Source organism: Zosterops lateralis, assembly GCF_965231275.1.
Source record: "Zosterops lateralis genome assembly, chromosome: 1".
Taxonomy (NCBI): Eukaryota; Metazoa; Chordata; class Aves; order Passeriformes; family Zosteropidae; genus Zosterops; species Zosterops lateralis.
The window spans coordinates 116188937-116202560 of NC_139762.1; the positions used below are offsets into that span (position 1 = coordinate 116188937).

Sequence of the window (13624 nt, forward strand, 5' to 3'; positions counted from 1 at the left end):
TAATTCATACAAATAGCATAAAACCCCCTCGAAAAAACAAAACATCCAACTCCAGTATATTCTTCATATGTTGCTTTAATATCTCTTGCTTATTTAACTGCCTAATGTCAGAAGAAAATTCCAGATCAGATCAGATACATGTGGTAGAAAGCATTTTCGTTTTCTGAAGCCACAGATGTTTATGCTGCATCTTGTATGAGCAGACGTAAGAAACCAACAAGAAAATCTTGCCTTTATCAGCCTCATCTTCAGACATACATCCTAACTAATCCTGAGAAAGACAATACTTAATCTATCATCTTTCCAAAATGACCGATCTGTACACAACAGCTTTCCCTAGCTCTTAAATTGCATTCACAATACAGGTGGGTTTTACCTTTCCCATTTGACCATGAAATGAAATTTAAATCTTTCTAATGCTTCAATATATTCTTCTTCTATGCTGCCATCTAAATGCAACCTGTACCAATAACTGTTATAAAAATTTGATTTCTTCTATATCCAGTCAATTGAGACTAATAATGCAAATGTTTTAAAGGGGGCAGGGGAGAAATATTGGCAAAAAATTTTTGCAATAAGAAGTTTCACAGATATGTAAACAATGTACTCTTTATTCTCTTCAATTCAAAGTTATTCTATACATTATGAGCATTGTGATTTCTCTCTGCCACATAACACTCTTTTATTTTCAAATTAAATACTGCTGAAGGTGGTCACAGAAATCTGGGGTTCAAAGCTTTCATAAGTTTTTAGCCATTTCAGATGTACGGGTATTAAGGGGGCTTTTTCCCCCTATACATTTCTTTTCATTAGTATCACAAGAAAGCAAGCAAAAGCTTTGCTACTAAGGTTAATGCAGTATTTTGTTTGAAGACTGACAATTAAAATATCAAACATTTACCAACAAATGACAAAGTAAAACATCCCATAGATTTCTAAAAATGCTGGACAAACTGGAAGACTACAATTTTAGTCACAGACATTTATTTCTGGAGCTCTGAAAATGTAATATAAGTTAACTGTAAGGAATATCTAATGAAGAGAGTATCTAATGAAAACCGCATATCCAATTTAATATAAAGTCAGTAAAGTTTCATTCCTTGCCAGATATAAAACCCAGCAAGTTCCTATCACTTAAACAATATACTTTCCACATAAAAAAACCATTTTGCTACTAATTTTCTTCTATTTTAAAATCTCATACTAGAAACTGCAGGAGAAAGCCTTGCTTTCCGAAATGATTATTCTAAAATAATAGAAGGCATAACACTATGGCTTTCACACCTTAAAAATACTTCAAAAATAAATCTAATGACTGTATTTTTATAGTCACAAACAATCAAACTACAAATTTAGTTCAAGTTCTTCAATTAGTTTCAAACGATTTGTGCAGACTCACAAGCAAATTGGGATATTGTTCAGTTTTCTTTGCTTACTTGCACATCATTCTCAGCTTAACGTTTTTTGCTGTTAAATGCTTTTTTAAAAACAAATGAACAAACAAACAAAAAAGCCTGCCATGCTATTATAACCAAAGATTCAATTAAATCTTATGACCATCCTTACTAGCCAAGTTCTTCTTGTAATCACAGCAATTAATAGAATACATGAAAACCAAACTCCTCCATCCCAAACTTTTGGAGAGTTTGGAGAGCTCTGCTCACCACAGGTGTGGGTTCAATTGTTAACAGGAACAACCCCAGGCAAGAGTGAACACTTCTGAGAAGATTATTTTCCAGAAACTAAGTACCCTACGAAGCTCTTCACTTACACGAGTCTTTGCACCCACCCTTCATCCTTTCTCCCCTGACAAATGCCTCATTACCACTGTAATTGTTTTCAAGCAGATGCCTACACACTTAATAAAACCAACAAGGAAGTTGCACGATATCAAATCAGAACTCTGCTGGCCTGCATTTCATATCTGCAGTCCACATTAAACTGTTTACTGATCACCCATCTCAGTACTTGTAGCTTTCTTGTGATTCAAGCAATCCACCTCAATTTCACTTGCCAAATTTCTGGTTTATCTGGTTTTTAACTATTTTGTATAAACTCCATTATATAGAATACTTATAGTAGATGCTTCCCTTCTCTTTCTAGCTATCTAGTTCCATTACTGAAGCCTCTACAATGGAATTCAATGTTCCATAATATTTTTTTTAATTAACACTGAGAGGTATTATTATCCCAGAACAAGTGATGAAACTCTTATTTCCAATTCAAATCTGCTTCTAAAATTAAGATTTAAAAAATTCTCAAACAAAACAAAACAACCCAAATTTACTTATTTTCTACATCTCAGACACTGCAAGTTTCTTGCATTTGCTAACAAACTGCTCAGTAATATTCCAGATCTACTAGCATTTGTTTTTGTAATATTTAGGGGTTTCTTTCTTTTCTTTGTCTTACACCTCATATATCTTGTTTTAAAAACCATTAAATTTATATGTTGTTAGCTTTCTTATAATATTTGGAAGAATGCTCTCATGGCTCTATTTAATTCATAAACCTTGAGCAACAGTATTAGCCCATCACAACATTTCACTAGATTAACACTAGCACATTTTTATTGCTTTTAAAAGAATATATAGTACTCTGGATGAACTAGAAGTTTTTTCAAACAGGCATGTTAAATTCCTTTAAAAATGGCATGCCAAAGTAAGTGAAATTTTATTTATTTTAAAAAGAAGTTAAAATTTCAGCCTGCAATCACTACTGTTTGAACTTCAGTATCAACTTCATCTAGGAAACCAATACAAACTTAAGCAAAGCAGGCATTACAAAAAACAATTTGATACAATTTTAATAGTAATTTCTTTGAGGACATTATTTGTGTTTTAAAAGGACAGCTCAGTTTCAGCTTTTGATACCTGATACAAACTGCAGGACACAATTATAAACTGCCCTTTCTATGCCAGTAACTTCATGATAGCAGACAGAATTCACATACATGGAAAGCATTTTTGGAACAACTGTCATAAAACAGTCTCACAAGAAGAGATTCCAATTTGCGAAATTACATTAAATATTTCAATTTCTCAAGGAATAGAAGACATTAAATTCTAATTTCCAATTAGTCTTTAATATATTCAGTACTACATTAGAAATACATAATCACAGCTTCCCATCCACAGAAGGCCCACCTTAAAAACGAAAAGAAATTTGGAATAGCCCTTGTGATGTGATTGTCATATTAAATAAATGACTGAAGATTTGGTTTGAAAACAGACAAATCAGAGGGAATAAGCCATATGACAGAGTAGCTTCTGAATACTAGATATTAGCTAACTTAGAAATAAATGTTTCTGTAGAATTTTCAAGCACTTATAAACTAAGTGCTTTTCTTTGAACAAGTAAAAAGAACCTATCTGAGAAAGCAGTGAATCACAAAATAAGTTATTTATTAAAATTATATTTCACAAGAGAATTATCATTGTCACATCTATATTAAGGATTAACATAAAAATACATATTTACAAAACGCAGTCATGCTAGAATACTTTATAATCAAGGCTGTTACAAAATGCTTCGGTTAATGTTTGCTAGAAAGACAAATGTTATAGGGTTAACAGTAGAGATTATTACACTTAAGCTTTGTAAGTTTTGTGCACAAAATGCACAAATTGAAGCACATACAGAAACCAGCTACACAACCACAGATACATGTTTTATTCTACATATTTACACACCTGTGTAATATTTGTCATCCTGTCACAAAAATGGAAAAATTATTGAAAGGCTTTCAACTACTGAAACAGCATTGCACGGCTAACTTTAGTTCAATATTTAGTGTCCATTTGGGAGGTTCCCCTCAATGCCATAAATTCTTGCTATATTAAGATTGATGATTTCATGGATATTTTCGAAAGCCAATCAAATTAGTCTTTCAGTCACTGGTTCTGTAAATCCAAAATAACACAAGTCTTTTTTCCCTGAACCCCTTCATTCTGTGACGTACCATCAACATCATCTGCAGCTTCGCTCTCTTCTTCTTCTAGTATTTCAAAAGGAGTCAATACATCATAGAGAAATGAGAGAAAGCCATAAAACCAATCAGAGCTTTCCTCTGCTAAAATATTAAGGACTTCCTCAAGGGAATCAATATTTTCATTACTGCCATCTTTGGTCAGGCCTATACAAGAATAGAGGAAAGAGAGAGAGAGAGGGAAGGGGAAAAAAGAGAGAGCAGTTAGGTGGAAAGAGGAAACTGTAAAAGGAGGATCTGTGAAAGACATCTCTTGTCACAGACAGAAGTCTTTAAAGGAATGCTAACTTGGAAACAAAAGGATGTTAAGAAAATTGACTCTTTCCAATACAGATTGTAATTTGGGCAATAAACATGCAAAATATTATGCCAGAATCTTACTTTAAAAAAAAAAAAGAGAAAAAATGGCAGTATCTTTGCTTTCCCTTCTTCCTAGTCCTAAAACTAAACCCATTTATATTCAGGTTTTCTGCCACAGCATTTACCTTTAGACAATTTTTTTTATATCAGTAATCTTCTACTACTTTAAAATCACTCAATTTGTTTTCTTTATTTTTTAAATCATCATGATCAAATTTGAGAGCTTGCAACTGATGGCCAAGAACATGTAAAGCAAAGAGTATATAAACGAACTTGTCACAGACACACTGTTAAGTATAACATTCTTATCCATGCAGAATTTTGATTTTGCTTAGAAGTGAGGATTCTAATTGCTGAGGGCATGTAATTTTGCAGTTTGCTTGCTTGTTTGGGTTTTTAAATGTGCTTCTCAATAATTTTTTTCTGTGATAGATTTTCTATATGAGGTACTTGATCCTCGGGAATTATTTCCATACCTGAGGATATACAGAACACCAGATTAAAATGAATAGGTAGCCAATACAGGGTATAAGTTTTGTAATATAGAAAATCTAAAGCAGGATAAAGAGCTAAAGTAGAGAAGGCCAGAGTTGCAAAGATTGAACTCATCACTGCTAAAGTTTCTAATATTAGGAACTAATAGTTACTATTTTATATTACAAGACCAAGTGATCTAAATGGCATTTGTAAAGTGCAAATAAGCCATGCCTAATGCTTTTCTTCTGTGCTGTTTTTGGGTTGGTCGTGCCTAGGATTGTTTGGTATTTTTATTTAAAATCACTGTTTTACAGTTGTTTCTAAATAACATTTCAAATTTTCCATTCTAGGAAAAGCACAACAGAATGACCAGGCAACAACAAACAATTACTGGTACGCTTTAAAGCTGCAGAGGGAGGAATTTCCCCCACTTCTAACCAGAACAAACCTTCATTTGTGTTGAAAAGACAAGCAGAAAAGTGAGCTAAAGGTGAAGACAGATTGTTGAAACATAAAATTAAGTGAACATGTTGCACATGCAGATTACGAAGCAGTATTAGATGCAGGTTAATGAAACATTCAAGATAGAGAAGCTCATGGCAGAGACATTTAACACATTTCAACACTTTTTTCTTACAGCACATAGTGAAAATATCAATGATAATTCTGAAGAAATTTCCAAGTCCATGATAGTCCGCATCCTTGTACCTGGATGTCCAGAACCTCTACTTGAGTGACCAGTCATTCTCTTTAACTTTTCACTGGATAGCCCAAAGGTTTAAAAATGACAGATTGAATCCAGGAGGCAATCAACGTATTATAAATATCCCTCTCCAACTTCTTCCATGGCTTAGTTCTATAAAAATTAAATTTTATAAACAACTTTATGCACAGTAATCAGTTATTCTAATTTGTTTTCAAAATTTGGATCATATGAGATGTAAAGACATAAACTAAAGTAAGGATATTTATTGAAGAGAGAAATCTCAATATAAGAATGGAAACTTGAGTCTAAAAATCCTAAAAGTACAATCTAAGTTATAAATACAGAACTAATACTTGTGTTCATTCTAGTCTGTCAGAATCTCATATAAAAACAAAATAGGAAAAAAAACCCACAAAAAAAAGTAAAAAACCAACATACTACTCCCAAAAGACCTCAGGCTTTAGAAGTCATTTTTGTACACACATACAGAATCATACAGATGTCCCTGTTCTTGCACTAAGTCAAGAATAAGACTTTTGGCCAATTATGTTTATAAAATGGAGTACAGCAGCATATTTTCTTTGAAAATAGTAGGACTCCAAAGGAAACCACAGAAACTGGAAGAATGTGTGACAGTCTTTGTCAAAAAAACACCATACAAAAAAACCCCTAAACCCTTTCTTTAAAATTCTTTGCAAAAAGTATCCAAGATGAAGATAATGGCCTTTGAATTAAACAAAATAAACTCAAGAACAAAACCAAAAACACCCTCAGACAACATTTCAGCCTGAGTTGAAGAAAAAAAACCCCACAGGATTTCATATGTTTATCTTGTTTACTAAGAAGGAGTACAAAAAACCTGCCAGCTAATTAATAATCTTTTTTGTCTTCATTCTCCCTCATAACCAAGAACTGCTTTTCCAAAAACTGGTAAGCTCACAAAAAGTATCGTAACAAGTATCTGAAAATGGTGAAAAAAGCAGAGCAGCCATACCATACTAAAGCAGGGACTCACAAGATATAGCTACCTTATTACAAGAGAAGTCTTAACATGACAATTTAAATCCAAGTGAACAAAGAAGTCGAAATATTTGTCTGTTCAATAGTTACCACAAGCAGTAGGGCACAGGACTTCCCTACATGCATTTAACAAGACAAAACCTTTCTTCTCCTGCAAATACCTCTTTTTACGAAAATTACCACAAGCCAACTTTTAACATTTGAAAGTGGTACAGTAGAACACGATTTCTCATAGAGAAAGCATAGGGAAGAACATGAAACTTATCCTAAACATCTGAACTGTGCAAACCCATTCTTTTAACACCTATTATCTCACTACAGATTTTTTGAATGTGCAATCTCAATATGACTGCCTGCAAACATATTTTTCTACTGTAAGTGAACCACGGGAAAAGAAGATTTTTTTACTTGGATTCTACAGCTTATTACTGTTTGACTGCTGATACATGAGGAGGGGGTTTTGCCATTTTCTGCATAGCTGGACTACTCTGAACTAAATGCAAAAGAACAATAAAGGGATTGTTTTCTGTAGCTGCACTTCCAAAACTGTACTAAACTACTGCAACCATTTAAGGAGAATTTCTCAGGATATTGTTGCCTGTTAAAAAGGACAGAAGTACAAAAGAAACAGCTTGGCTCCAAAGTCACTATTACAACAGACGTTGGTACCCCTATACACTTATTTTGGTAATAGCACTAAAGCCACTGCTTCACTGTACTGATTTAAAGCAAGGTCAGATGTAGCACTCCTCACTAAGAATAAGACACTTCTGAGGACAAGCAGAGTGAAGTGGACAAAAACTGAGAAGCAAAGTACTGCAAACAGCAGCCCCTAAAGGAGGAGAGTATGAAGCCTCTCTTCCCATTACCAGAAGGAATTATGTAAACAGAACCTCAGAAACATTTATGAAAAAGACAAAATCTGAAAGATAATTGCAGATTAGCTTCAGTAACTTTGCATTTCCACCACAGGTAATATTTTAATAAATGCCACAATACTCCATAATTACTTGGGGTTGGTTGACTGAAGAGGGTGTCGGTGGTTTGGTTTTTTGGGGTTTTTTTTAAACTTCTCTTACATTGGGAGTGAGAGAAGAGGGGAAGAACAAACTTCTTGCACACCCTTTAGAAAATCACACAAATTCCTCAAGAGCACCTAATCATGAAACCCGCTTTGATTCCAACAAATAAAAAAGAACAGATCCTACCATACCTTATACAAGCAAGAAATAAAATAATAAATTTTAATTCTGCTATTTAGGCATGGCCAAGTAGGAAAGAAAATTATTAAATTATCAGCTACTAAACGATTATTTGAAATACAAAATAAACTCATGCTGGTAGAAGCATTTCTGAAAATGCTAATCAAATTAATTTAAACTTAAAAGATATTTACCATTAATATGAAATTCAATCTTGAAATTTGTAGTGAAAACTAAAGGTTATGGAAGTGGACAACATTAAATCACTGTACACATCACTTCAATACTCAATACTAGTGCTGTAAGAGCTAAAGAACAGAAGAGAAAAAAGGATATGAATTCCTATCATTAAACACCAAACTGCAGTAACTCCTTTTGTACTGGAGAAACCACTTGTTGTTATGGCAGTCTGACCCAAAAAAAAATCCTAGAAATAAGCCTTCAAATACAGCATGTGTACTAACAAAATCCTCACAAACAAAAGGAGCTTTGCACTCAATATTCAGAAAGTAGGCTTACTATTCAGTTTCCTTTACTACAATGACTTAATTCTGGAAGACAAATTCCTCAAGAGGGAATCCAGTCTTCTAATTTCTGCATCAATTAAATAATTTCTGTCTGCATTGTGGTGCTCATTTTTTATTTTGGATTGAATTTGAAATGCAAACAAGCACAGTAACTTACAGAAAAGTTCAGTTAATAATATACCATGCCAGTCATTAGAAAAAACATTTTTATACTCACATTTTTCTCAGTGTCACAAAACTTAAAAATTTATCATTTCTTTCATACTGCAAAAATTATTCTCAAATTAAAATGAGATTAAATCCTATTTCTAAGCAACTTTTCAAAAACAATAAAAATAAATTTTGATCTGTGACCTTTTAAGGTCACATTTGAACTACAAAGTTTAAATGCATGATAAGACAAGCTTATAATAGAAACACTTTCATCTACTGGCAGAAGTCCCAGCTATATCAGGCTGCATAAAACAGAGATGGAACAAAGCAGCAGAATGTTTCTGCCTGCATATGACCATCAAGAAAAGGATATCCAGTTTCTAGACACTATATAATAGACAGAGAAAAATTAGCATTATGACTATACCAAGTATTATCTTAGTCATCAATTATAATTAACAACCAATCTGTAGCTCTGTAGCCATTCAGAGTGCTGGAGATTGTTCAGAGTGACTCTCATATTCACACCCCTGCAAACTGATTGCATTGATTTACAGGGGTTTTCTATAAACTGTGAAGGGATTAAACAAATGAACACACATCCTCCCAAAGACTTAATTATTTCTCCAGATTAAAGTAGGAAAAATAAAATTATGGTAAGCTGATTTGTATGGAGTATGAATTTGAAATATCAAACCATAACATCCTAATGTACTACTGATGACTTTGACTAGTTTGATACATTGTATTTTGTCCTCTGCTCAAGCTGTAAGTTACTATGCTGGGGGGTTCATTTGTTTAATTTTACAGGTTTGTGCGCTCAGCAGAGGTTTAAATTTGAACAAACAAACTTAAGAAAAAAAAAGTAAACTTAAGAAAAATTTCTACCATCAGGTATGCAAGAAGTATCTATCCAATGCTTGACTGAAGCTGAAGAAGGCAGTGCTTTATAAGATGTAAGTGAACAACAATATCATAAAACATGGCTAGAGATTGAATTTCCCTTTGAAGATACACAGTGAGCAGAAAGACATTCTCACAAGTTACAAGGAACGGAAGTCTAAACCCAATGTTTCGATGCCAGAGAAGAAAAATTCATGTCATGTACTGTTTCTGAAGGGCAAAGAAAATGAATTGTGGAGAATTCAGAATAGAGGAAAGACAATACAAAAATACACTACACAAGTAGTCATCTAAGGCACATTTAAAGTCATTTTAAAATGGACCTGGCTTAACATGCTAACATAAACAATGTTTTCACATCTTGAAGCATCTTAGGTCCTGCATCTGATAAATTTATTGATAACCACAACCATCTTTCAACATCCAACACAGCAGCATCAACCACCATAATTTCAAAATCATCCTCTAAGTAATTAAATGCTTTCCACTAATATTGCTATATTAGAAGAAAAAGAACAAAAAATGCTGTCAGGTACACACTCAACCCTATAACTTGCATTAAAGAAAAAAAACATCACAATGAAATCAATTTAAGTTTTTGAACTAGGAAAAAAACCAAACAGAAATATTGTTTTCACTTAAAAATAAAAAAAGCAAACATGAACATGCCAACTAACTTGTACAGATTGTTCCACCCGTATTTGTACTTGCCTAGCAAAACTTTAGCATCTTCCACATCAAAATCTCCATCTCCATCAGCATCATATATCCCAAGCTTGCCTAGAAGGGCAAAGAGAGGAAGAAAAGACAATTAGGGATTTGGCCTATTTGTGTCCAGCACAGTTTTCAATGTGCAATGGTTGACTGTCAATGCTAGGTTGCTATCATATGTTTTCTAACAATCTAGCTTTAATATTCTTAACCACATTTAAATTTCCTGGGAAATAATACAAATATTTCCCGCTTCTTTCTGTATTTCCTGCACTTGAGACCAAACACAAGTTTGTCTTTTTTCCTCCACACTGATTTTGCAGCCTGTAGATTAAAAGATGTCTGTAATTATATACTTGACATGGACATGCTCTGCTCAGAATAAAATTTAAGTTCATGAGAAACATTCAACATGTTTGAGGGAAAACAATAAAACAAAAATTTGTAAAATAATCAGCTTTTTTTTCTGATTATATCCTTCCTGCAACTCTAAATTCTCGAAAAAGAGATAGGTATACAGGTATATAGATTTTAGTGCCAAGTTAATGGAAAGTAAGCAGCCTACTTCCCAGACAAAGGAAAATCATTCACAAATTTTACCAACAATTGTATAACCCTCCATGCAGACAAAAAAAGCTGTCCATCCTTTCATATATGACTAACAAATCAGTTTTCCTCACTTTTTCTTTTTGAAACTGCAGCTCTATCAGCCCTAAATATACGCAAAAGGAGAACTCAGTTTCTATTAAAAGAGAATTTTCAGCACAGAAGCATGGTATCCAGGATTTGAAGTGTCCTGGGACCACCAAACAAGTAGAGAATTATCTAATTATAGGCTTGATAAAATTCAGGCACAACTTTAACAGGATCAAACTCCGCAGAGCTTGCAGAACTTTGTGTCCTTTAGACTGGCAGTTTACTACACTTGTCATTCTCTAAATGGAGGTAGAACTTTCTTGTTATCAAAATTAATAAAATATAGTTCTTAATATGGCACTTGGAAAATTAGAAAACAGTTTTATGGAAGAAAAAATTCAGATTTGGGTCTAGAATGGAAAAATATGCTCATCACCATTGTATGGAAGTAACCCATTACAAAGGATACACACAGCAGACTGGTGCAAAAATATATAACTCTCTAGAAATAAGAATTATATCATCTTCAAAACCATGAAGAATGAGACAGATGAGAAATGGCTGAGCTTCATGACATTGCAGAAGAAGAGTAATTCTTAAAAAAAAATAATAAAACCATAATAAAGTAAACCAAAACTTTCAGCCAAGGGACTGTAAAGCAAGCTTATTTCTCTAATATCCTACCTTGTAGGACCTCTGACAAGTTATAACGGAAATCCTTTGCTTTGGCTGCATGCATGGTAAAAATACAAAAAACATTATTTACATCACTAGACCCAGTTAAGTTTCAAACCAGACGATTTTTGATGAAAAAATCAGTCCAGATCAAAAAAAAAAGGCATGTACCAACAGATTTGTAAATTTTGTAAAGCCACGAGGTGCAAAAGTGCATGTTGAATCCTACAACATCAGCTGTACCTATGGACATACATCTTGAAATTTGAGACACTGATTTGTAACCTTAAAATTATATTAGCAGTTTAAATATTATATTAGCATCACTGTCATAAAATTGTCATATTGAGATACAATTATCACCGCTATAAGCTTAAAACTGAGATCATTCAATGTCTCACTTGTGAGAGGATGACTGATCAGTTTTCCTGATCCTACAGGCATCACAGTCCATCGGAGCAGAACTAACACTGCCTGTCCATTTTCAACCACTGCTGCGAGTTTCTGAGAGCTTAAATTCAAACTGCATATTTAGCTGACCTCTCAAATGAACTACAGTATACATGTTACAAAGACATCCTACAGGATATTAATATCCTTTTTTGAGAACCCCATCTTAACATAATAATAGTATTCAGCATTAAAACATACATTTTGAACTATACTGCCTATTCTTAAAATGTAGATAATTTGCAAACACTACAGTAGACAAATCATCTTCTAAAACCATAAAATGGCATTCATTTAATGCATATCATAGAATTATCAGAAAAATCTTAAGATTTAGAATTCTTACCTAGAACTTCTTCATAATCTACAAGTTCAAACCAGACAACTGCTACTGATGTCCAAACTCCAAGCAAAGCAATTACCATAAACCAGGTGAAAAATGAGCTTCCAGAGAGGCCTTCTTTCTTTCCATTCCTTCCTCCATGCTTAGTCTCTGTTAAAATAAACAAGGAGAAAAAATGGATGTAAGAGTTAGAAAATTATCATTGAGGATACAATTTTAAAACTTGGTGCTTGTGATCACACAGAATACAAGACATTTGAGCAACAATTTTTGGTGGGTTTTGTTGTTGTGGAGTTTTTTAGTTGGTTGCATTTCTTTAAACTTCACTACCTTTACTTGCTTTCAATTTCACTGTGAATTACTGTGAGAAGCTTGATGATTGTCTAAGCAAAAGCCTCTTAACCAACTAAACACCCAAAAGCTCCCATCTAATTTGTCTTACAAGTTAGCTGAAAATTCTGCCTTGCTCCCCTTTGATGTGTATTTACACAGAGCTTCACATTTTTGAGATGCTTTGCATTTGTCCCCACGCAGTTCCCAGACTGCCACCAGAGGCCAGTATGGCCAGCAGAAAAGCTTTGCAAGAGAAGCATTTCTCCTAAAACGACCTTCAAAACTAGTCGAAATAGCTCACAGAACCAACATGACAATGCAGACAGCCTAAGAAAACTCTAAAACCTGAACTATGTTAAGGGTAAGATTTCAAATTCAGAACACTTTACCAACTAAAATCATCCTCCCTGATGCTTAGAATTAAGCAGAGATTCACACCATGTTAAACAACTCTAGAATTTCAGTCCTATGGAACATAAAAGTAAAAGGACAACACAGAGACATAACACAAATCATGGCTTCATTTATAACTGCACATATGGAAAGTAAATATATATTAAAAATTACATGTAGTTGTAAACAAATGACTGTGAAAGACCTTGACCCATCATATGTGTAGCAAATTTCAAATGGGCATCTTCACTAGACAAGACATAAATTGCTTGGTCTGTTGTTTTAGGATTGTTTTAGTAAAAGAGGGATATGTACATATATATATATATATATATATGTATGTATATATATATATATATAAGAGTAAATAAATATGTACCTCAAAAGATGCCTGCCTGTGGCCTTCCTCCAAAGCTCAGGGTCTGCTCTTCTGCCCCCTGACATTACTGCTGCAAGAGCAGCACTTGGCTGCAGTTTCAAGTCCATTAGTCTATTCCACTTCGCTCCATTTTAAAAATCAACTTTTGCCTGCTCAGCCACATGCAGGCCTAGTTATTCAAGCAAAACTATTTCTTGCATGATTTAAAGAATGTTGCAAGAAACTTCGTCATGAATATAAAGTGATATAAAGTGTTATCTTAATACTAATTGCAAGTAATGTTTGATGTATTTATCAACACTGATCATAGAAAAAGACAAAAAATGCTCTTAGAAGCTAAATATCAACACAATTGGTTTTCAAAAAAA

General features: G+C 33.5%; 1 protein-coding gene across 8 annotated transcripts in view; it reads right to left on the bottom strand.

Moving 5' to 3' along the window:
• ASPH (aspartate beta-hydroxylase) overlaps positions 1-13624 on the bottom strand; it is a 110293-nt gene that overhangs the window by 81181 nt on the left and 15488 nt on the right. For 7 of the 8 annotated variants that reach the window (XM_083864274.1, XM_083864273.1, XM_083864276.1 and 4 more), the window contains 2 exons: positions 12155-12301; positions 10048-10116 (listed from right to left, as the gene is read on the bottom strand). In XM_083864274.1, the coding sequence (XP_083720400.1) occupies positions 10048-10116; positions 12155-12301 (216 nt within the window). Of the gene's footprint in view, positions 1-3406; positions 4136-10047; positions 10117-12154; positions 12302-13624 lie in introns of those variants that run through there. The other variant, XM_083864280.1, reaches the window with a different exon arrangement.